At 40.9% G+C, this 25,045-nt stretch overlaps 3 protein-coding genes across 6 annotated transcripts; 2 read left to right on the top strand and 1 right to left on the bottom strand.

Annotated features, from left to right (window-relative positions):
* Positions 1-12: 12 nt before the first annotated feature.
* Positions 13-17,068, top strand: PHYA (phytochrome A). 4 transcript variants are annotated; one of them, XM_089167486.1, is made up of 6 exons: positions 13-464; positions 643-761; positions 870-3,130; positions 3,427-4,243; positions 12,530-12,820; positions 16,841-17,068. In XM_089167486.1, the coding sequence occupies exons 3-6, from the start codon at positions 1,075-1,077 to the stop codon at positions 17,049-17,051; spliced, it is 3,375 nt and encodes a 1,124-aa protein (XP_089023612.1). In that variant the 5' UTR covers positions 13-464; positions 643-761; positions 870-1,074; the 3' UTR covers positions 17,052-17,068. The 4 variants fall into 4 exon arrangements, with proteins under 4 accessions (XP_089023612.1, XP_089023610.1, XP_089023611.1 ...); XM_089167484.1 differs by having other exon boundaries at positions 867-3,130; XM_089167485.1 differs by having other exon boundaries at positions 843-3,130.
* Positions 17,069-17,779: 711 nt separating this feature from the next.
* NDHS (NAD(P)H-quinone oxidoreductase subunit S) lies at positions 17,780-18,818 on the top strand. Its single transcript, XM_089167482.1, has one exon. The coding sequence runs from the start codon at positions 17,830-17,832 to the stop codon at positions 18,715-18,717; it is 888 nt and encodes a 295-aa protein (XP_089023608.1). The 5' UTR covers positions 17,780-17,829; the 3' UTR covers positions 18,718-18,818.
* A 794-nt stretch (positions 18,819-19,612) lies between these two features.
* LOC149008659 (germin-like protein subfamily 2 member 4) lies at positions 19,613-22,298 on the bottom strand. Its single transcript, XM_089167483.1, has 2 exons — positions 21,797-22,298; positions 19,613-20,486 (listed from the first exon to the last, which is right to left on the bottom strand). Exons 1-2 carry the CDS (start codon positions 21,921-21,923, stop codon positions 19,942-19,944), a joined length of 672 nt encoding a protein of 223 aa, XP_089023609.1. The 5' UTR covers positions 21,924-22,298; the 3' UTR covers positions 19,613-19,941.
* Between the last annotated feature and the right edge of the window lie 2,747 nt (positions 22,299-25,045).

Below are 25,045 nucleotides of genomic sequence, written 5' to 3'. Positions count from 1 at the left end.
CTTCTTCACCGCTTTATTTTGCCAAGTTGGCTTCTCTGAGTCAGGATCGGGACTTTGGACACTGCTCTCGTCTCTCGGGTTGGTTACAGTTTTGAATCCTTCGATGGGCTTGCCTCGCATAATGCTCTATTTCACACTTCTCGGAGCCATTCCAGAAGAACCCAATACATTTTCTCCATATTTTATAATCTGTTATTGGTGGTCCCTGCTTCTCGTTCATGGAGAGGATTCATATGTTGTTATAGGATGATGGGTCTCTTCTCTGTTTTTGGGATTCGCACAGCGTGGTAAGAATTTGCTTTCCTCTCCGAGCCTCTCCGAGGCTGCTGAAGCGGTTTTAGTTTCACGAAGCGAAGTTGATTATCTATCTATGGCAAGTCTGTTTTCGAGAATCGCAGCGTGGTTTGAATTAACTTGATCTCCCTAAAGCTGCTGAAGCTGCTGTTATAGTTTCACGAACGAAGGTAAGTTCATTAATCATGCCAAGTTTCTAGTTGGTTCTGGAACTCAAGTTACTCTTTTGCTTCTTTGCTCTTCTGGTTCATCATTAATTGATTTACGGTAGGTAGCCTTGGCCCTTGAGTAGTGTGTTTTCTAGTTCCCGTTATTTCTTTCATGGAGTACTAAATTTAAAGCTTACAGCTCATCTCCGCGCGCTCTTCGATCGGCTTCCTTCTTCCTTCTCCGTTTCCTGGTTACTGCTCGTTCTAGAAGAACCAGTGCCTTCCCAGTTGATAGATAAGGCGCCTTCGAGATTTTCGGTGAGATATCTTCTTGAACTATAATCCTGCTTTTCTTCGTTTTCTGTCTTTCGTAATAAAAGCATTATCCTGATTCTGAAGAGTACTAAATGTTGGATCCACCAGAAGCTCTGGGAGTTTTCTTTTTAATGATAGGACTCTCTGATCTGAAAGATAGTCGAAGCTTATTGAGATCAGTTCAGTTCAGTTGATTTACAAGTATAACCGAGGAACTAAGACAGGCTACTGCCACCCTTACGAAGATATCTTCGCATCGATAAGGGATTTGGGATAAGCTTATTTTAGCTTTTCATTATTTTAATTTAGTGTGACAATGTCATCTTCCAGACCCAACCACTCCACCAGTAGTTCTAGCAGATCTAGACACAGTGCTAGGATTATTGCTCAGACCACTGTCGATGCAAAGCTACATGCAGATTTTGAGGAGTTGGGTAGTTCATTTGATTATTCAACCTCTGTGCGCATAACCAACAAGGAATCTGATGATCAGCAACCCCGGTCCGATAGAGTAACTACAGCTTACCTCAATCACATACAGAAAGGCAAGCTGATCCAACCTTTTGGTTGCTTGTTAGCTCTAGATGAGAAGACTCTTAAGGTTATTGCCTATAGTGAGAATGCCCCAGAGATGCTAACCATGGTTAGCCATGCTGTCCCCAGCATGGGAGACTGCCCAGTGCTTGGCATTGGCACAGACGTGAGAACCGTTTTTACTTCCCCTAGTGCCTCTGCATTGCAGAAGGCCCTTGGGTTTGGGGAGGTTTCTTTGTTGAATCCTATCTTAGTGCATTGTAAAACTTCTGGAAAGCCTTTCTATGCAATCATCCACAGAGTTACGGGTAGTTTCATCATTGACTTTGAGCCTGTGAAGCCATATGAGGTACCTATGACTGCTGCTGGGGCCCTCCAATCGTACAAACTTGCTGCCAAGGCGATTGCACGCTTACAGTCATTGCCCAGTGGTAGCATGGATAGGCTGTGTGATACAGTGGTCCAGGAGGTCTATGAACTTACAGGTTATGACAGGGTCATGGCCTACAAATTTCATGAGGACGATCATGGTGAAGTTGTGTCTGAGATCACAAAACCAGGCCTTGAACCATATCTGGGTCTACATTATCCAGCTACGGATATCCCTCAGGCAGCAAGGTTCCTTTTCATGAAGTGCAAGGTTCGTATGATCTGTGACTGCCGCGCAAAGCATGTAAAGGTGCTACAGGATGAGAAGCTTGAATTTGATCTGACATTGTGTGGCTCGACACTGAGGGCCCCACATAGCTGCCACTTACAATATATGGAGAACATGAGTTCCATTGCATCTTTGGTTATGGCTGTGGTTATTAATGAAGGAAATGAAGAAAGTGAGAACTCTGGTTCGTCGCAGCCACAGAAGAGAAAGAGGCTCTGGGGCCTTGTTGTCTGCCATAACACAACTCCGAGGTTTGTTCCTTTCCCTCTACGCTATGCCTGTGAGTTTCTGATCCAGGTATTTGCCATCCATGTCAATAAGGAGATAGAATTAGAAAACCAGATTCTCGAGAAGAACATTCTACGTACACAAACACTCTTATGTGACATGCTGATGAGGGATGCACCTCTGGGTATTGTTTCACAGAATCCTAATATAATGGATCTGGTAAAGTGTGATGGGGCTGCACTTTTGTACGAAGACAAGATCTGGCTACTTGGATTGGTTCCAACTGAATCCCAGATACATGAGATAGCTGCGTGGCTCTCTAACTCTCACATGGATTCCACGGGGTTGAGTACAGATAGCCTATATGACGCAGGGTTTCCAGGGGCGCTTTCTCTTGCTGATGTAGTATGTGGGATGGCGGCAGTTAGGATAAATTCTAAAGATATGCTTTTCTGGTTCCGGTCCCCCACTGCTGCTGAGGTTCAATGGGGAGGAGCAAAGCATGATCCAAATGATAAGGATGATGCAAGAAGGATGCACCCAAGATCATCATTCAAGGCTTTCCTTGAAGTTGTTAAGACAAGGAGTTTACCTTGGAAGGATTATGAGATGGATGCTATTCACTCTCTGCAGCTTATTCTCAGGAATGCTTTCAATGAGACTGAATCCACAGATATGAACACTAGCATGATCTATTCACGGCTTAACAATCTTAAGATTGAAGGGATGGAGGAACTAGAAGCAGTGACAAGTGAGATGGCGCGTTTGATTGAGACAGCCACAGTGCCAATATTGGCGGTTGGGTTTGATGGGCTCATTAATGGGTGGAATATCAAAATTGCTGAGCTAACTGGGCTGCCTGTTGATCAAGCAATCGGGAAACATTTGCTCACTTTAGTTGAAGATTCTTCAATTGATACTGTTGAGAGGATGCTGCATTTGGCACTTCAGGGTATGTTCTACTGTACTGTTGATTCATTTTTCAAAGTCCCTATGTTTTGTTTTCATTGTTCCATCTTCATTATTTAACAGCCATATGCTGTATGAATAACTGGGATGCTGGTTAAGTATAGAATTACATGCTGCTTCATTGTTTATTTAAGGACTCTGGAGTAGTTATTTGCAGACTTTGTTTCCCTGATTCATTTTACATCTATGAGTAAAGAAATCAGTTATTTCTAGTTTTTTACCTATTGTTTCTGTTAAATCAGTGCAATTTACTGTTTCTAAGGTATTGTTTCTGGTCAGGGAAAGAGGAGCAAAATATCCAATTTGAGATGAAAACTCATGGTTTTAGGGCTGACAGTGGTCCTGTCAGCTTGGTTGTGAATGCTTGTGCAAGCAAGGACCTTCAAGAAAATGTTGTGGGCGTATGTTTTGTGGCTCAAGATATGACTGGTCAGAAGGCAGTCATGGACAAGTTTACTCGGATTGAAGGAGATTATAAAGCTATTGTACAGAACCCAAACCCACTGATTCCCCCTATATTTGGAATGGATGAATTTGGCTGGTGCTCAGAGTGGAACCCAGCAATGATCAGCTTGTCTGGATGGGATCGAGTAGAAGTGATTGATAAGATGCTGCTTGGTGAGGTTTTTGGTACTCACAGGGCATGTTGTCGACTCAAAAATCCTGAAGCCTTTGTAAATCTTGGGATTGTATTCAATAGTGCAATGATGGGTCAGGACATTGAGAAGATGCCATTCAGTTTCTTCGGGCGGAATGGGAGATATGTTGATTGCCTGCTCTCCGTGAGCAAGAAATTGGACAGAGAGGGTAGGGTAACTGGGTTCTTTTGCTTCTTGCAGCTTGCTAGTCAAGAACTACAACAGGCGTTACATGTGCAGCGAGTATCAGAACAAACCACTTTGAAGAAACTAAAGGAAGTGGCATATATAAAACAGCAGATCGGGAATCCTCTCTCTGGGATCATATTTTCACAGAAGATGCTGGAGGGTTCCGATTTGGGTGAAGAACAAAAGCAGCTTTTGCACACAAGTGTACGATGTCAACACCAACTGAATAAGGTTCTTGATGACAATGATCTTGGTAGCATCATGGATGGGTATGATTTATTCATTGACTTATTTTTTTATTAAATTACTGAATAATACACATCCAGTAAAAGCAATCAGAATCAATGTGTCATGTTATCTTGTTAGCCTGTGAAACCTATTCATCTGTAATTTGAAATTTTCAATTGTGGTATGCAAATAAAAACTGAGGAAAGGGGTTGTAGAGTTTCAAACAAGTCTATTGAAAGAAGAAATGTTATATAGCAAGAGAAACCTAGAAAAGGGAAATGGGTAGGTCAACGAAAAAGAAAAAAAAAACTGTAGTAAACTCTTAATGTATCTAGCTTTGGGCTGTTAGCAACTGAACAAGAATCTAACACTTGCCCATCCATAGTGATAGTTAAGATTATAAACATAACAGCAGTGATTATTGACAAGTTCTTTGGTTGATTTTTTTAATATTTTTAATTATGTATTTAAACTTATTTAGACTATTTTTGGACAAGAATTTTGGTTTTTGCTTTCCAGCTTTTTGAGCAGAAGTTGTTAAACCTTTCGACCCCATCCATCTAAAGGCATTTCAAATGTCGTTCTGCTAACAGTTTCGAATGCAAGTAAAGGATGGGGCCGATGGGCTTCATTAGTGATGACGTTGTGATGAAGTTGTGAATGTTTCCATGAATTGCTTTGATTCACTAATGCTGATGGTAAACTATGATACAACAACGACGACAACCAATAAGCTTAAATTGGTCAGCTACATGGATTCTTGCCTTCCACTCAGTTCTGTTTAAGCCCATACTAGATACAAGGCCTAAGCTATGCATATCCTTTCTCACCACTTCTCTTAAGGTTAGCTTAGGTCTGCCCTAAACCATCTCCCATTCTCCATATAATTTCTTTTCCTTTGGGATGGTAAATTTAGTGCAGTTTTTAGACTGCTGGAATTGGTTCTACACATCATCCAAGAGGTAAGTGATTGTTGGGCGGTCTCCATTAACAAACTCAAGCTGTTTAATATTCTAATGGCTAGTAGAATTCACTACTGACTATATGGCCTATTTCTCTTATCACCTTCCATTGGTTCCTTGTCTAGAAGCCAGGTACTCTCTGGGACACTTAAGAGAGAAACTAGGTACGAAACCAATTCTTAGATTGGGCTTTCAATAAGATAGTCTCAGGATGGATACTAGCAGATCCAAATTCAAAATCCAATTATGCATGCATTGGATGTAGACAACCTGATAAGGGATTCTAATCAGAATATTAGATCCAGTTTCAGATTGGATATTCAGTAATCTTAATACACATGTTAAATTATTTTCTGATGTAAATTTCAGCCAAGGATACCATCTTTGATGGGGTTTAGATCCATAAAACTAGGTCAGGCAATCAACCACATGCCAGAATCATAGACAACAGAAATGGACCAGATTTGAAAAAGAACTCAGTAGAACAGAATCAAGGACTGAGATGTGAATAAAATTCTGAACCAAATACTGACCAGATATTGGAGGAAAACATACCTAAACTCAGACTAATCTGAAGGTCAGATTGTAATGTCTGACATTTCCTGTTCAACAATCTACAAAAATAGAACTAACAGCAGCAATATTGGAGAAGTTAACAACTGCAGATTAGAGAATCTGATCAGGAGGAAAATCTGGTCGGTTCCTATTGTGTAATGAGAGAACAACAACAAAAACAATAAGCCTTGTCCCAACTAAATGGGGTCGGCTACATGGATTCTTACCCTCCAATCAGTTCTGTTCTAGGCGATGCTAGATACAAGGCCTAAGCTATACATATCCTTTCTCACCACTTCTCCTAAGGTTATCTTAGGTCTACCCCTATCTCTTCTAGTTCCTTCAATATGGATTATATCACTTCTCTGTATAGGGGCATTTATAGGTCTCCATTGAACATAGCCGTGCCACCTCAAACGACTTTTTCAAAGCTTATCACTTATGAGAGCAACTCCCAGACCAACTCTAATATGATCATTTCTTAAAACCTCATCCTCTAAATCACCTCTTTTACTTATGATTGAACCTAGATACCTAAAACAATCACTCTGAGGAATCTCTTTATCGTCAAGTATCACCACCTCATCATCTGCTTGATCATGACTAAAGTTACAAACTAGATATTCTGTCTTCGATCTACTAAGTTTAAAGCCTTTTGATTCCAAATCTACTCTCCATGGTTCTAATTTGGTATTAATCCCCACTTGGGTCTCATCAATCAACACAATATCATCTGCAAAAAGCATACACCAGGGGACCTCATCTTGAATGTCTTTGGTTAATTCATCCATTACTAATGCAAATAGATATGAGCTTAAAGTTGACCCTTGATGTAGCCCAACTGTGATCGGGAATTCATTACTTTGTCCCCCCACTATTCTAACACTAGTCACCGAACCATCATACATATCCTTAACTATATCTACATATTTACTTGCAACACTTTCTTTTCTCTAGTACTTGCCAAATTAACGCTCTAGGGATTCTATCATAAGCTTTTTCTAGGTCAATAAATACCATATGAGGGTCTTTCCTACATTCTATATACTTTTCCATAAGTCTCCTAATTAGGTAAATAGCCTCTGTTGTAGATCTTCCGGCATAAACCCAAATTGGTTCTCCGTAATTGTAGTTAAGTGTCTCAAATGGGTTTCAATTATTCTCTCCCATAATTTCATTGTATGGCTCATCAATTGAATGCCCCTATAGTTATTACAACTTTCAATATTTCCTTTATTTTTGTAAATTGGAACCACGACGCTTCTCCTCCATTCATCTGGCATTTTCCCTGTGCTCATAATCTTATTAAACAACTTAGTCAACCAAACTAGTCCATGGGTTCCTAAGCTCTTTCATACTTCAATTGGGATTTCATCAGGACATTTTGTCTTGCCAAGTTTCATCCTCCTTAAAGCTTCTTTTACTTCGGAAATCGAAATTCTACGAATATAAGTTTGGACATTGGTGCCTTGGTGAAAGGTGTAATTGTCCGAATCATAAGTGCTTGAAGAATGCTCATTTAGTAAACTAGAGAAATAGGTTTCCCATCTTTTCTTAATGTCCTCCTCACAAACTAAACTTTACCATCTTCATTTTTAATAAATCTAACATGGTCAAGGTCTCTACTCTTCCTATCCCTCATCTTAGCTATCTTATAAATAGATTTTTTTCCCCTTCCTTCATGCCCAACTTATTGTACAACTCTTCATACTTCTTTTCCCTTGCTTTTCCCACAATTTTCTTAGCTTCATTTCTATCCAATCTATACCTTTGAAGATCCTCAACATCCTTAGTTCTTTGTCATGTCTTAAAACTAGCTTTTTTTATTCCTAATGGCAGCTTGAACCTCATTATCCCACCACCACGTCTCTCTATAAGAATGGACATTTCCTTTTGATTCACCTAGGACATCTTTAGCCACCTTCTTAATACACAACCATCTCATTCCACATTGCATTGGTATCCCCTTAAAAATCCCATTTTCCTTGTTTGACTACATCATTAACGAAGGATTTCGAGCACTCTCCTTTCAAAATAGATGATTAAACAAAAAGAGAGCTGGATGACACAGCCCAATTTATCATAGGCCCAATGGTATAATATTCATGGGCCACACATGGGCTAGCCCAACTTAAATAACACTAATGGGCTCACTTGCCCACATTCTGGAGAACGGATCTCTCTTATTCTTGTCTCTTATCCCTATATCTCCCCTGTTTCCTACCATTTTCTCCTTGTCTCCCCTTCTTTTCCTCCTCCCTTTGGGGGCTCTTTTCCTCCTACTGTTCTCTTTCTCTTTGCTCTGTTTTCTTCTTCTCTCTCTGGGTTTTGTGCTTTGTCTGTCCCGTTCTTTTCTCCTTTTTTTCGAGCTTTTGTTTCCTGTGGCACTGCTCCCTTCTGGTCGGGCTCCTGGCCCCCCGTTCTTGTTGGTCTCTTGCCGTCTGCGTTTCTGGGCCTCTTGGGGCCTGCTCGTGGGTGGCTCTTCTTTGGGTGCTCTCCCCTGAGCCCCCCTGTGCTCTTCGTGGTGGTGTGGTGTGTTTTTTCTGCCCTTGTGGGGTGTGTGGGTCCCGGTGGGTCCCCTGGCTTCGGGGATGCTCGGAGGTTGCACTTCCTTGGCCTGGTTTTGGGCTCTCTGGGGGTCTCGTCCCTCCTCTCCTCCCGCCGGCTCTTGGTGGAGCGGGTCCCTGCGTGTCCCTGCTGGGGACTTCGGGCTTCTTTTTCCGGAGTCTGCTTCTTGGCCTCGGCTCCCGGTCTTCGGCTCTGGGGTTCTCCACTCTGTTGGGTCCGGTTACCGAGGCTTCTCTTCGCTTCTGGATGGGCTTTTGGCCTCGGGCTCGTCGGGTGTCTCTTGCTCGGCTTGGGGCGGGTCCTTGTGAGTTTGGGGCGTCTCGCTTGCGGTGGGGGGGTCCCCCCCGGAGGCCCGTTCTCTTGCGGAGGGTCGCTTCCCCGCGTGCTTCCTTTGTGTGGCCCTTGGGCTGGTTCCGGGCCTGTGCCTCTCGTTGGTGGGGGCTGGTCTTCCCTTGGTGCCTTGGCCGCGCTCCTCATCGCCGGGGTTGATGTCTGGAGGCGTTCCTGGTGGCCTTTGTCGGCCCACCTTTGTCTCCGGGGGGCTTTGGGGCTCGTGCGGCCTTGCGGTCCTCGGGCCGCCCTTGGGGGTTGCCGGGTCGGATCGTTGAGCTGGGCTCGTGGCTTGTCGTCGTGACTGGCGCTTCCTTGGTGTTGGCTGGTTCTTGCGGTCGTCGTCCCTGCCATTCTTCGGTGTGCTTTGGAGGGGGCCCTTGTTGGTCCCAACTTCGGGACTGGGGGCCCTTCTTTCCTGCTGGCCGGGGCGTCCCTTTGGCGCCTCTTGGGCGGAGGTGTCCCGGCCCGAGTCGACTCTGTTCGGCGTGTGCCCCGGTTGCCCGCCTCCCGGGGTTGCGTGCTGTCTCTTCGCCCGTAGGTGCCCTCCCCCTTCGGGTTGGTCTCTGGTTCTCCCCTTCGTCCTTGGGTGCCGGCTTTTCGTTGCCCTTCGATCTGGGTGTGGTTTCTTCCCTCCTCCCCGCTCGTCCATCCTGTCTTCCTGGTTGTTGGCCTTCCGGTCGGGATCCTTCTGCTTCTCGGCACCTCGCTCCTCCTTGCGGCGCTTTGGCGTCGTTCCCGTGGGGTGCCTGTCTTTTGGTGTGGGGGTTGCCGCGCAAGTTGTGAACCAGAAACGCATTGTGGCGTTCCAAGAACATATAAGGAGGTCCGCGATGAAACACGCGAGGCGTCGCGGAATAGGTGGGGGAGAATGACACAGCCCAATTTATCATAGGCCCAATGGTATAATATTCATGGGCCACACATGGGCTAGCCCAACTTAGAAATAACACTAATGGGCTACACTTAGCCCACATTCTAGAAGGGAGGGAGATTCTAGAGGAATCTACATCTATAAAGTATCTTGTCTCTAGAAATATCCCTAGAAATATCTAGACCCACTAGAATATTCCTAACCATTAGATTCTAGACACTTGTACAAATCACAACCATTCATTGTATCCTACCTCACCTATAAATAGGGGAGGGACTCATTTGTACAAAGCATCAAACAAGTGAGCAATACAAGTTCTCTCAAGGTTCTCTTTGAGCTCTAAGTTTTCTTCTACTCTCTCTAGCTGGGTTTTAGGCTGACTTAGTGCAAGAAAGTGCTAAGTGCCGGCACGGTTGGCTTAGTCAATAACTAAGGCCGTGACATGGAGGACCATTCCAAGTTATTGCTTTGCCCATCTACCAAAAGCAACTAATAAATAATTATTGGCCCATTAAAGACATACTCCATCCTCAAGTCATGAATGAAGCTTAGGAGAATTATTTCATCCCTAAAGTACAAACATAAACCACGTAAAAATTTGTGAAATGCGGATCCTGGCTGATGCTGATTTGCATCATCAGGCTAATATCCCAACTCAGGTTAGGCTCTGGGGCTCAATGCGAGGGCAATGTCCTGTAAAACTCTTAGGCTCTTGTTTATCTTTCTCTGGCGTATTCCAGCATTTTTAGTGTCCACAGTCTAAGGTGCTTCTTTAGTTGAACCAAGTACCGCTATGATGGTTTCTTCAAAATTATTATTGTCTGTCAACAATTCTGTCCATTGGCTGGCATATCTTCTTCTTCAATCAAATGAGCCTCCTGGCCTTTAGTTATGGTTGTTCTTGGTAGTTCTCTTGTTCGATTCCTCAGATTAGAGAAGCTGCATCATCCCCCAACCTAGTCATCTTTAGTCAAACCAAAGGATCATGAAATTGATCCGCACATGGGTCTTTCTTGAACTTAGATGAACAGAACTGTCGTGTATCAATCCTCAACAAATTCCCAGAAGGAACTCCAGGTTTCAAGTTTCACTGGTGTGTTATTCTGTTGGAATCTAGATTCTTTTCGGCAGAATTCTCTTGTTTTGTTGCAGCTGTCATATATGCAGAGGCGCAGGGAAGGACAACTGCTATGAATTCACCATCCTGCAGAGGGGAATGGGTTCTCGCTTCCAAATTTGCATTTCCTGTGGTGGTGGAGTAATGAAGCTTCCTTGATCATTAAAAGGCTTAATTTGATCATCAAAAGGCTTGATTCAAGGTCAAAGAGGGTTAAAAAATAGGGATTGAAAACTGGAAATATTCTGATGATCGATAATGTATCTGTACTGAAGGAGAATAACTGAACTTGGAATGAGGAAAACGGGGGAGAAAGTTCAGGAGAGTTTGAAATACGAAAAGACTGATTGTGAATCCTTTGATTGAGGGAGATAATCTTCTCTTTTGGAAATATAGAATGGGAGATTATCTAAGTAAGATAAAAAGTTTCCAAGAAAAGGAGGGAGAGGAAGAGGTTTATAGGTTACATGTAAACTATCTCCAAAAAAAAAAAGGAGGGAGAGGAAGAGATTTATAGATTAAATGTAAACTATCCTTCAAGAAATCTAAATTCTTTATTTGTGGTAATATTGTATGTAGCCTCTGTCAGTGGAAATTATGATACTTTTGTCCTAAGAAGGTAAACAGCTACACAAAAAATAGGAGAGGAAATAGGAAAATTGAATGAGGGAGGGGAGAGAGAGAGAGTAACAGATGCTTTGTTCATCATCAAATGCTTAAATAAATAACTATTTTTTGTGTTGAAAAATGGTTAAAATTTTATTAACAAATTTGTACTAATTGACATTCTATCAACTTATCTTATGTAATTTTAAATTTCACTTTTCTATATTTATTGACCATGTTGTTTTGAATTTCACTACATCAGATGTATTACATTTATGAATCGTAAATTACATTTTTGGATATCCTTTTTTAATGAGTTAAAGGTCTAATAGCTTGAATGGGCAAGGTTTCTTAGGAGCCATGTTTTGGGAGTTAATGCTTTTATGTTAGTAGTATAATGTGATTTAAATTGGGATGGGCCTTGGTGCATTGGTCAGTTGACCATAGTTATAGCCTGAAGTCAATGCATCGAAACAGCCACTAAGCAAAGATTTCTGAGGTTAGGGTTTGTAGGAAAATTGCCCCTGGAATCTGCTTGTGTGGAAGCCTTCAGCACTGAGTTTGCCTTTCTTCTTCTTGGAATGTGATTTAAATGATATTTAATATATTTATGCATTATCTACCTAAACAGAGTGGAGACAACTTGATCCACCGAGTGGATTCCCACTTGTCCAGTCCAGTAGGAATGCGCTAAAGTTAGATTGTATCCAGTTTAAGATCAATCTTTTGGCAACTATAGTCTTAGGTTGTTACTGTCTGATTGTGGAGTCAATAAAAAGCATTAACTGCCTGTACTATAATATTACCATGTGTGGTGAGTTTTTTCATCACCTTAATTCATGAAATGGCATTGGTGGATCAGATAGAGGGTTCTGGTTGCCACTATTGGGAGTTAATTGGAACCAATGGTTTTTGAAAGCTGTATTTGAATTTTAACAAATGTACCATCGATACTCATTAAATATCAATGACTACATTAGTTACTTATGCCAGTCATTTTGGTGGACCTTAAGACCAACACTGAAGCTTTGGTTCTATTTGATAATGCTTCAAGAAACACCAAAAGGATTTTTTTTCTAGTGCTCTCAATGAGTGTGGTGCATGAAGCTCTTTAAGTAAACAACTTTTTCTTTTGCTCTGCCAGAATGCTCTCAATGAATGTGGTGCCATAATCTAGCACTGTTTTTTTCCCATTTCTTTCTCCTCTTTCATTTCTTATTTTCCTTTTCATCTTTATTTTGTTTCCACATTCTCTTCATTTCTTTAGCATCTTTTATGGATTTTGGCGGTGCATCTGATATATTGATGTTAACAGCTATTTGGATTTAGAAATAGTCGATTTTACCCTGCAAGAAGTAGTGGCTGCTTCAGTTAGTCAAATCATGATTAAAAGCAATGATAAAGGTGTTCAGATCATCAATGATATGGCAGAAGAAATAATGGCTGAAATCCTCTATGGAGACAGTCTGAGGCTTCAACAGATACTTGCTGATTTTTTGTCGATATCCCTGAATTTTACACCAACTGGAGGTCAGCTTATAATTTCTGCCTGTCTTACGAAAGATAGGTTGGGAGAACGTGTTCATATTGCACGTCTGGAGCTCAGGTATTGTCCATTCACCGGTTCATAAAATCTTGTTTTGGCATATCATTTTGTAAATATTTTGAAATGCCATACTGTTCCTCGTTTTTAGCAAGATTGTCTGGAATTTCTTTAATTAGAATCTCTAGATCTGTATATTAGTTTTGTGTGTCACTTCATCTTTTCCTTGGTTCCTACTTCCTACTCTTGTTTTGATAGTTTGATTTGAATCCAAACAAGCCTTCTGAACAATTATTGTTATGGGTTGCTACTTTGTAGTGTTGTTGTAGCTTAGCTTTGGAAGCTGTCTGCTGTAGATCCCCTTTGTTCAGAAGTTGATATTAGAAAGTTTAAACCAGCGTCAGTGGCCAACCCAGATTTACGGGTCACAGGGTAATATTTATCTTGTACGGGATACGATGTCTTCCTGTGTTACAATGGGAATATTGAAGTACCTCTATATTTAGACTTATAGTTTTGAGCTGGACTCACTGTCATTGAGGTTAATAAGCAATCTGTGGGTGGGGTAGGCAACACTGGCTTAGTTGATGGAGAACTTGGTGAGTGCGTACATGGGCTTGGTGCGTTCATAGGCTGTTATTTTGGTAAGTGAGTAATTGAGTACCCAATCAATAAACTATCTGTATGTACTACTTTATCGTGTTTTGCTTGATGTGATGTATATGCATCTTAGGTATGTCTTAGTGTCATTTCTACTTGTTGTCATGCAAGCAGAATCAAAATTAAGGTGAATGTTTTTTCTTAAGTATTTGCTTCCCTTGCTAACACTGCTTTCTGTGCTTGTTTTAGAAACACCAAGTGATCATAAAACTCAATGACCTGCATGTTGAATGAAACATTTGGCAGCAGCTAAATTTTCTTGTTCTTGCTGGACTGTTTTTGGTTTAATTAGTGTTGATTTATATATTGACACTGGCTGCGCTAAAAGTTAAAGCTTTTAGGTGCGGAGTGAAGATGATAGCAGAGCAAGGAGGACAATCGGGACTCCAGGGAAGTGAATTGGAGAAGTTCTCCCTGAATTGCACAAAGGAAATGTCAGTTAGAGCTTGATGTGTGAGGACTATAGGATCGTGGTCTGTCTATTTGGGGGAGTACTCATTGACGTTGTCCTTCCCTAATCATTTGAGCTCTTAGATGAAAAGTTGACAAACAATAGTGTTCAATAGAGCTTATTTATGAAGTTGTTTTGCATGACTAGTTGGAAGATGTTCCATAGATAGGGATTTTGTGTACGCATCAAAATAGATGTGGAGTTTGCCTCTGACATGGGTACTTGGATTCAGGCACATGCATTAAACCTATATGGTTTTGATGGGTGAATTTGTTGGATGGAACCTTTATTTAGTCTGGAGTTTCAGGATATTACATGATTGTCTATTTGTCTATTTGCTCTTTAGTGCATTTCTCAGTTCTATTTAATTCTGGATTAAACTCTACTAAACGGCAATTCCTAATATATTGTCTTTTGGAGTTTATATTCTATGAATGAAACTAAATAGTAGATTGATTAGATTGTTTTGATGTGTTTGGGTATGTCTTGTATTCTACAGGTCCATAATTTGGTTGTATTCGTAATTGGAATGGGTTCTGGGTTAATTACTAGTATAGGGATAGAATTGTAATCACATGGGGATTAGGGTTTCAAGTTTCCCTACAAATAGTCTCTGTGGGATAACTTGGAAAAAAGGCAAGCAAAGGGTAGCACTTTATAAGGTGTCTTTAAGTTATAGTGAAATTTCTTTCTCTCGGTGGATGTAGGCATTCTGGCCAAACCATATTAAACTCCTTGAGTGTGTTTTGCTTTTGTTCTTCTTTGTGATTGTGCATTTGTCCCCAACAAGTGGAATCAAAACGAGGTTCGGTGGATTGTCATTGGAGGCCTGTAAAGATCCCTGAAGGAGAAAATCGGTACAAGGAGAACAAAGAAGGCTTTGAGGTATAAATTGAAGGTATGACTCTCTAGTATTAGAGAACATGAAGTCTGTCTTGTAATCACCCATACTCTTTTGGTACTTGTTCGGGCAATCGGATTTAGGATCATGGATTGGAAAAAAAAGGGGCTCACGGTGGTGATATCATGAGAAAGAAGAAGAAAAAAATGATACTATTTGAGATTGTGGAACGGAAAAGAAAAAGGGATTACAATAAGTTGAAGTTTGTCTCATTACAAGGTGAGAAAAACAAAAACTTGAGACAATGGAAACGTGGAACCAAGAGCAGGAGGGGGGGGACAAAAAGAAAAAAGGGGGGAGTTTGGGTTAGATGATCAATGGTTACGATAAAAAATAAATTTATGTACAAGTTTTGAAGAAAAAAGGGGCGATCCAGGTTGAGATTGTGGGGAAGAAGAAAAAAGGTAAGAATTGTTTTGAGTTTTGGTTGGTTCTATTTGGAGTTCTTAATCGTGTTCTTTAAACAGGGCAATTGTTTTTTGTTTTGGGGGGGGGGGGGGGGGAGAATCTTACTAGAATAGAGATTCGAGAGAGGCAATTATATTCTTTTGATCACTTGAAAAAAAAAGAAACAAAAGAGGAAGTCTAAGAAAGTGGGAACATTTGGAGAGGAACTAAAGAAAAGGAAGAAAATTGGTGGGAAAAAAGAAAAGAAAAGTTTTTTTTCTTCCATCGAATCCGTATTGAATAGGTTATTTTGCACAACATTTTGTGTAAAGGTTTTGGTACAAGGTTAGGTGTTCTTAAAGTTTTTCGGTATTCTGGACTCAGTGGAAGTGATAGGTCAAGGAGAGTTCGCTCCATTGGTATTTGATGGGTTCATAAAGAGATCAATGAACATGTTATTTAGGTTGGTAGTAGGTATGGAGTGCACAAATTAGCTAAACAAGGAAAAATGATGATGATGATGAAATTTCGTCTGCTGTTGTCTTAGTCTCTTAGATGGGTCCTGAAGTGATGATGGAGATGATATCTTGCTAACTACATCATGAGGTTTCAGATGTTCATTTGAAGGTGGAGTTCTCAAGGTTTCAAGAGGACCATGGTTGTGATGCAAAGACAGATGATTGGTAAATTGTACAAGCTTGCATGGAGCGTTGAAATAGGTGGAGTTTCAGTTAAAACTTGAGCAAGGGGTACAGGTGGACATAGTTTGTAGGTTTTCCAATGCTGAACAAGGGCAGATCTAGAATGAAGTGGGTGACTTCCACTTTTGATATGGTGAGTGGCGGTAATCTGTCAGAGCGGGCTACAACAATAGAAGAGGTGGAGCCACGTCACATCTTATAGTGGTAATAAGCTGTATGGGACACCCCAAGTTTGGGGGTGGGGGGGTGCACCACGCTGGTTTAGGTGATGGCGGTCAAGAAAGGCATCCGTGGAGGGGATGTGGCCTATGTATTGCATATTAGACATCAACAACGGTCTTCTTCAAGATGGTTTGTAGAATTTAAGCCAAGGTGGAGATCTGGGGTTGGTCATATATTGTATCTTGTGGGTTCATATAGTTATAGTTTGGTTGTATTTATAATTGGAACGGGTTCAGGTCAATTACTAGTACAAGGATAGTATTGCAGCTATATGGGAATTAGGGTTTTGGGTGTCCCTATAAATATTCCCTGTGGGATAACCTAGAAAAAGGCAAACAAAGGGTAACACTTTTTAAGGTGTGAGAGTGGTGAGGTTCAGGAAATAGTGAAATCTCTCTTGCAAGTGGACATATGCAATCTTGCCGAATCACATTAAATTCTTTGAGTGTGTTTTGCTTGTGTTCTTCGTGGTTGTGTATCCATCCCTAACATGTTTGTTGGGCCAAATGATGTCTTGTAGTTAAGGTTGACATTAGGCCTGCCTTTGTATTGGAAAAGTGAGAATATGTTCAAACTACTATGAGTCTCAACTGTAATCTGTTTCTTCATGCTCTTTGGTCTTTTAGTTGTGTCATTTAGTCATTGCAATATTGATTCTAGTCAGAAACATATCGAGGTTAAAAGTTTCTTATCTTTTGGCTGGCAATTAGTCTGTTCAATTGCCCCCATGGTGGACTCATTAGCTCTTTTCCTTGTCTCAGGATAACGCATACAGGAGGTGTGATACCGGAAGAATTGTTGGGTCAGATGTTCGAAACCTATAGGGATACATCAGAAGAGGGAATAAGTCTTCTTGTCAGTAGAAAACTGCTGAGGCTAATGGATGGAGACATTCGGTATTTGAGGGAAGCAGGCAAGTCATCTTTCTTGATATCCATCGAACTTGCGTCATCCAAAAAGTCTCCAATCTGAAACTACTTTTTTTTTTTTTTTTTTTTTTTGGGGGGGGGTAAACAATCTGAAACATCTCTAGTAGGGGTTGGGGAATATCTTTGTGAAAGAATCTCTGAAAAGGAGGCATGATTTTCTCTCTTTTTTGTTTTGAGGTGCCTGAGGAGAAATTAAAACGCCACATAGGCTCCAAGAAGGCTATCATATTCATGGCCAGAGAGATGTAACGTGGATATTATCTTTTATTTTAGTTTTTCTATTTTTAATTCTTTTTCTGTTTGTGGTTGAATTGGTACACTTCCATGCTTTTGTAAAGCAAATTTGGGAAATGCCACCTCTTCCCTACCCATCCCTGGAGGCCCCGAGAAAAGTATCAATCACACCACGTAGGTTCTTACGGGACAGATCTGTAAGGTTAGAATCATGTATTATGTGGATGTAGTAGTATCATGACGCCTTTTTTCCATTCCTAGTGGTATTACGATGTAGTATCAACGGACGATGATTGCCTAAGTGGAGCTTAACATTGACCATTGGATATTTAAAAGCCCAAGTTTTATGATCGCAGGGGCCCGAATTGCATTTTTTTTGTTCTGTAGCAGGCAGGAATCGGAATTGTAGAGGATGTGAATCGGGAAGTTGGGATTTGAGAGAAATTTAAAGGATTCTTCCAATAGAAATAATTTATATTTCTACTTGGGTTTTAATTTCCATTGAATATTTAATTGCCATATGTCTAATTACATGAAAATGAGTCGTAAAGGAAGTGGATCCATAAAATTTCCAATTGGATAAGTCCATGACCCATCTGCAATTGCCACCCACGGTCACCGTGCGTGTGTGGAAGGAAAGGAAGCTGCGTGCGTCTGTATCCATGGCTCCCCTCACCCTTCAAAACCTCGGAATCCCTCTTGCGTTGGAATCCCAATTTCTTGGTGAAGCCCGTTTGAGTCTCATCAGAAACTTTCCTGACGGACAACAGTCTTGGAGAATTCCAAAAGCGCCGTCTACCTCCCTTAACCTAAAACTCACCGTCGCCAGATTAAACCTGTCAGAAGTCATGGGGGGCAGAGGACTCTGCAATGGAGAGCGCGGCCTTCAACTAGAGCTCCAGAGAAGCGTTGACATTCGAGAAACTACAGGTACGTCTTCCTCAACAACTTCTTCTTCTTCTTCTTCTTCTTCTTCTTCTTCTTCTGGTGGTACAGTTGCGTCGCCTTCGTTTGAAGTCGCAGAAAATGCGTTCGAGAAGGAGTTACTAGGACTTACGGGGGGATTTCCTGGTGGTGAGAAGGGATTGAAGAGCTTCATTGAGAAACAACTTCCAAGAGATGGAGATGGAGATGGAGATGGGGATTTTGATTCCCAAGGTGGTCCGATCGCGAGCACAAAACCGAAACCGCCAGAATTGCCCCTCTTGATGCCCGGTATGATCGCCATCGTGAAGAACCCGAAAAACCCATTTTACATGTATTGTGGGATCGTGCAGAGAATTACAGACGGAAAAGCCGGGGTTCTCTTTGAGGGTGGGAACTGGGATAAGCTTATCACCTTCCGCCTGGATGAGCTCCAACGGAGGGAGAAAGGTCCTCCCATGGTCAATCCCAAGTCCGCTGTCCTCGAATCCATGCTCATGCTCCCAAAGGAATCATCATCCTCCTCCTCCTCTTCCTCCTCATCACCATAAATATTGGATTTAATTTCATCAAGAAAACAGGTAAAGGTCATGTAGCAAGTAATTAAGTTAAGAACCACATGTTGTATCACCTTCTCCCCCCCCCCCCCCAACACAAGAGCAAGAAGATGATTTATTATTGCACAGTTATCTTTACAAAGAATGATAATATTTCCTTTCAAACAATCCTTGGGGTTTGAAATTATAGGATACACAATAAGATGATTTATTATTGCACAGTTATCTTTACAAAGAATGATAATATTTCCTTTCAAACAATCCTTGGGGTTTGAAATTATAGGATACACAATAAATGCTTTGAAATTATATCTTGTTAATATTTTCATATTATTTAAATAAATTACTTGACATTGAGATGGTCAAGTAAATTTAAAGTTTTCAACGTCAAACAAAATGAATGGTGGAATTTCAAATTATCTTTTTAAAGTTTTCCATTCCTCTCTGTTTTTCTTCAATATGAATTGTCTCATTCATCCTCTCGAATCAATGAGGGTGGTGCACGTGTTTTTGTCCACGTATCATTTTTCAATTTTCAAAAGGCGCGGACTCCAGTTCTCCAAAAGTAAAGCAGCCTCTCTTTCTTTTTTTTCTTTTTTTTTTTCCCTCCCTGTTTTGTTTTTCAGGGGAGTTGGTTATCTTGCACTGATTGATGATTGATCGATAATGGCAGAAGTCAGTTCAGAATAATAATGGCCCATTATATATCCCAAGGGATACCATATCATATATTCATATGGCATGTTGTTCACGGATCAATCATATCGATATCGTCGACCGCGAGGGAGCAGGCCAGGCGGTGTCCTTTTTCTCTCTCGCCAAGACAAAAGAAAAAGGAAATAAAAGAGGGAGAGTGAGGCGTCGCAATTCAAAGCAAAGCATGCACGTACGAGTTACGACGTAAAGAAAAAGCGAAAGGAAATGCAAATGCTGAAATTTGCAGGCGCGCGGAAGGAGGAAGTTGATTCGCGGAGCATATATCGGAATCATCACTCCCATACGAGTCTGTATCATTCCAATATTCTACTGAATTATTTATCAAAATATTCATCAACATCATGAGAAGATCTAGAAGAACAATGGGTGAGAGAGAGAGAGAGAGAGAGAGAGAGAGAGAAGTAATGTAGAATCAGCAGCAGCAGCTAGCTAGCAGGTAGCATGCATATATATATAATTGAGAATATAATTGAGAAGTGAATTAATTAATTAATTAATTAATTACTTCTTTGGGGTGAGCTTGGATCTGATCTTTTCGACCTCCTTGGTACCGATCTGGAAGGCCTTGGTGAGGACGTTGTCTGGGACGGAAGGAGAAGAGGTGAAGAGGGTGAGTGCGATGGACTGTGTCCCTGGGAACTGGCTATCGAAGGCGGATATGACGGAGGCTGTCTTGTCCTTGGCGTTGTTCTTCTGGAAATGGACGAGCCCCCTTGGGAAGACGAACACTTCACCCTTCTTTATGGTCTGGGAGACAAGGACGTTGGCGGTGGTGATGAAGCCAACCTCCAGTTCCCCCTCCAGGACAAACACCATTTCCGTCGCCCGAGGATGGGTATGCGGTGGGTTCAGCCCTCCCGCGGCGTAGTCGATCCTAGACAAGGACACTCCCAGCGTGTTCAACCCCGGTACCTTCTCCACGTTCGCCGCCGTCACCAACGAACCGTAGGTGTTGTTGGTCGCCCCTGCCTTGCTCAGTCCCGCGAAGTAGAAGTCACTCGCGCTCACGTTTCCACTCTTGCATGGATACCCATTCACCTTCACACCTGCATATTTTATTTGATTACTTCCATTAATTAAACAACTAGCTTAGATTTTTATTAGAGTCTAGTCTTCTAGAGATGAGATGGTCCACACTCCCAACTCCAGACTCCAGAGTGAGGTAGAGGACCACGGATACCCTACTAATTATTCGGTACTTCCGCTTCCTTAATTAATAAGGGTTATGGGTCCCGCCTCACCTTGTTGGTGTAGAAAATGAAACAAACAAAGAAAAAGAAAAACCCAAACACAATAGAAAGAAAGAAGAAAAAGAAAAAAAAAATACTAGTATATATATATATATATATATATATATATAAAACCACATATATAAAACCACATTTTGGTTTGCTTGCTTAATTAAGCACATGGGTGATCTTGAAGCTAACTGTAATAATTTGTTGCTGCTGTTACCTGTTAGTATCGTGTTTTCTAATTCAAGGAAAAAATTAAAGTGAATTACGACAATTATGGGATTCTATACCAAATCTATCCTATCAAAGCTTTTTTATTAATTAAAAAGAAAAAAGAAAAACCTATCTACCAAAATATGTCGAAGATTTAGGTAAATATGCAGATCGCCAAGCTCACTCATTTTCATAATTGATGTCTTTTCGAGAAAAGCTTTATCTTAAAATAAAAAACTTGTTTTAGTAATCGATTTTACTAATAATTGATTAAAAAGGAAGGGGGGAAAATGGTAAACTGGGGAGCGGAAAACGTTTGTTAGGGACCACTTCAATGCAGACTCCAACCACTGGTGACCCAACCCGTACCCACCAGGTCTACAGCATGAAGAGAGGAGAGTACTAATCCCTAATCTAATACAACGGTGTATCAGACACAGATATTTATTAGAGACTGAGGGATTTTTATTTTCTTTTAAATTTTGGGGGATAAACATCATAAACATCATAAACTGAGAGAGTCCAGTTATATTTATTTTCTTTTTTGGTAGAAACCGAGTCCAGTTAGTTCATGAAATGAGGAGAAACGGAAACCTAAACCCCAAAAAAGGTTGAGTTAGCTGAAGAGGAGAAAGGCACACAGACACACAAATTAAATCACAACATCTGATCAGGGCCTGGTGGACTGAAGATGAATCATATATAAGAGAACAATATTTAAATATAGCAAAGCCATATGAACTTCCTTTAATTCCTGCAGGCCAGTTTCACCTGACCTTCCTTCCTAATTAAGAGCAGATTCAAGGAATCTAGCTAGCTAGCTAGCTAGCTAGAGTCTATAGATGAATAAATAATTAATTGATAAGTTAAGAAACGAGCGGAGGGATTGGAAATTGAGAAAATGTTACCGGAAGTGAGATTCGCCACGCAGACATCCTGAAGCATGTCGGGATCCGCCGCATAAGTGCCGGAGAAGGAAAAGGTAGCGCATATGAACAAGACTAGTGCGATGACGATCATATTCGCCATCCTCATTTAATTAACGTTGATGGAATTAAGCCCGGCCGGAACAAAAAACAAGCAAGCTCCAAGCCCCAAGCCCCAAGCCCCAACAAAAATAGACAGATACGGTCACCACTTCTTCGATCTCCAGCTGATCTCCTTCTTCTTCTTCTCGTTAGCACAAAAACAGAGTAACCAAGGTATATATATATATATATATGCACAGGAAATCTGCTGATTAAAGCAACCACTAAGCTAGCTCGCTTCCGTCCAAGGGGATCGATGAAACAATAACAAGCCGTAGCGTATGGACCCTTGAGGAAAATCAACGCGTATTTATATAAAATCTAGGGAGCAGGTAGCATAGCAGTCTTGAAGCAGCTTCCCAGCAGTTCCCACATGATTGCTGTTGAGTGTTGAGTATTGTATCATTGTATGATAAAGATAAAAGGTGCGGTTGCGTTGTTGGCCACCGCAGCGCAGAGGGCCGGGTCCATCGATCGAGAGAAAGGTAATAAACTAATGATGTTTGTTTGTTGGTAACTTGGTATGGTAACTTGGAATTGGTACTCTTCATTCAATCGAAACCTCCTCCCTCCCTCCATCACTTGAGTACTTGACTAAGCTTCTTTCACCTAAAGTTACCTTCTCTTTTTTCTTTTTTCAGTTACATTTCTTTCTTTTTCTAAAGTACTAATCACTTGAATGAATTAACATCGGAACTTGGGTCCTCCATCTGCTTTTGCTATTGGATTTGGACTCGGCTTGAAATATGGAGGACAACTTAAAATAATTTTAAGACTTCAATATATATTATTATATTATATTATATTATATTATATTATATACATACTGAATTTCCATTTTTAGGTTAACAAGACACAAGAGTGCGGTAGTATCAATTATTAGCATTTGAAACAATTGTAGATAAGAATGCTGCCCAGTCTGGAAGTCTATGACCGTGCTTGGATACTAATTAAATTGTTAGGCGTCTGAAAAATAATCTGTCTTTTTCATATTCAAATGAAGGAACAAATAATCACCCTATCTATATATGCAGCTATGACATAATTTCCACGCTAATTAAGCATATGACTAGAATTGACCCATTCCGCAATTCTATATTGACTATTTATTGCACAAAGAGAGAGAGAGAGAGAATTCAGAATGGTTCTTCTAGTCTACCCTTGTAGCAATAAAAACAAAGAAAAAAAAAAAAAAAAAAAGGGTTCTACTTGTACCGTACGTTCTACGGGTTCTACCCAAATTAAAATTCAAAAATAATGATAGGGTGAGAATTAAAGTGGTGGCATGCTTGGTCAGCATTCACCACCCTCTACCAAACGAATAGACAGAATAACTCACCACGCACTCACAGTATTTTTTATTAAGAAAAAAATTACTAGCTATCTCCATAGAGGATCCACATCCTCTATAATTCCTTCCCCTGTAATTTCCTGTAATTCCTGAGGATTGGGCCATGTGGCATTTAAGTAATCCAAAGGTTACCTAACAAACTAGAGTTTAAATAAAATTCAAATTTATGATTGGATTTAAATAAAATTCAAATTTAATCTAAATTGATTATTTAAATGCCACATGGCACAATCCTATGAGAGAATTGCAGGGAATTACAGGGAAAGGAATTACAGCGGGTGTGAATCCTCGGACTCTAGTTTTCATGTTAAAATTAATTAATAATATTATTATTTAATTTAAAAATGGTTTCATTAATTTATTCAAAATATTTGATTAATTGTAGAGACTAACTCAATCACTTATTTCATTTTTTCAATCTGCTTGTTGTTTTGTTAGGACTTAGGTTAGGAGGGCGAATTAAAACGTAAGTCTGTAGTCTGGCTGGGCCAAGTCAAGAAGTGCTGAAGTGGGGAGATCTCAGAGGAAGATCATCATTCATCATTCATCATTCATCATTCATCATTCATCATTCATCAGGGAGGGAGGAAGAGGGATACTAGTGGTGGGGACACTTTAAATTGTATGATTGTTTGATTGTATCGTATCATCGGGTCGTTGTCCAACAAAACTAACAACAAAGCAACCTACTCCCGTGGTCTCTTTTCCACGTTTATTTATTTATTTATGCGATTATTTACGTTTTACCTTTCTTTTCTTGCTTTAAAAGTAATTGTTTAATTTCTTTGTCTCTAACCTTTCGATTGTTATTTGCCCTCAAGGCCGGGGGACGTGATCAACTCTCTCTCTCTCTCTCTCTGGGGGAAACTCGTCAATAAAATATGGATTTGAGAGTCTAGTTTGTCTCTTCCTCCTCGTCTCGAGAATGACTTTTATTTTAACATATAATATAATATAATAATCAGGAAGAAGGAAGAGGAGGAGGAGGAGTGCTGGGTGCAGCTGCGCAGGACGGGACCAGTTCAACGGCCGAGTTATACACATAATATTAATTAATTAATAAAATAAATAGAAAAGTTTTTACTTTTTCTTTTTCTTGGAACAAGGCGCCAAGGTGGGATTGGGAAGACAGGGAATGGTTTCTTTCTTTGTAGAATATTATTGTATGGTGATTGGTGACCGGCGGATTGACCGCTGAAGAATATAACCGTTAAGGGATCAGATGAGAATATGCTTAATATGCTTGTTCGTAAATCGTAAGCCCAATAATAATAAGAACTTAAGAAGAAGAAGAAGAAGAAAAAGGGGGGGAAGGAAAAAAAAAAAAAAAGGGGGGGGGGGGGGGGGGGGGGGGGGGGGGGGGGGGGGGGGGGGAGGGGGGGGGGGGGGGGGGGGGGGGGGGGGGGGGGGGGGGGGGGGGGGGGGGGGGGGGGGGGGGGGGGGGGGGGGGGGGGGGGGGGGTTTTTTTTTGGGGGGGAGGGGGGGAAAAAGAAAAAAAAAAAAAAAAAAAGTTTTTTTTGGGGGGGGGACCCCAAAGAAAAAAGAAACTAAACGGATCGATGGGATGGGAATCATGGGATCATGACAAGACCATTTCTTATGCTCTAACTACCTACTGCTAAGTGCTAGCACGCCACCAAGCATCCCTTGATGGGCGCTGCTCATCGAACTGATGATATATATCTATATCTATATTACTAATATATACTTACATATAGATATAGTCATATAGATGATAGATCTAGATGGTGGTTGGTGGCCAATGGTGGGTTTGCTAC

Source organism: Hakea prostrata, chromosome 8 (assembly GCF_041222555.1).
Source record: "Hakea prostrata isolate BN-2017 chromosome 8, UWA_Hpros_2, whole genome shotgun sequence".
NCBI lineage: Eukaryota > Viridiplantae > Streptophyta > Magnoliopsida > Proteales > Proteaceae > Hakea > Hakea prostrata.
Note: the sequence above shows the minus strand (reverse complement) of the source record. Positions and strands in the feature narration are given on the sequence as shown.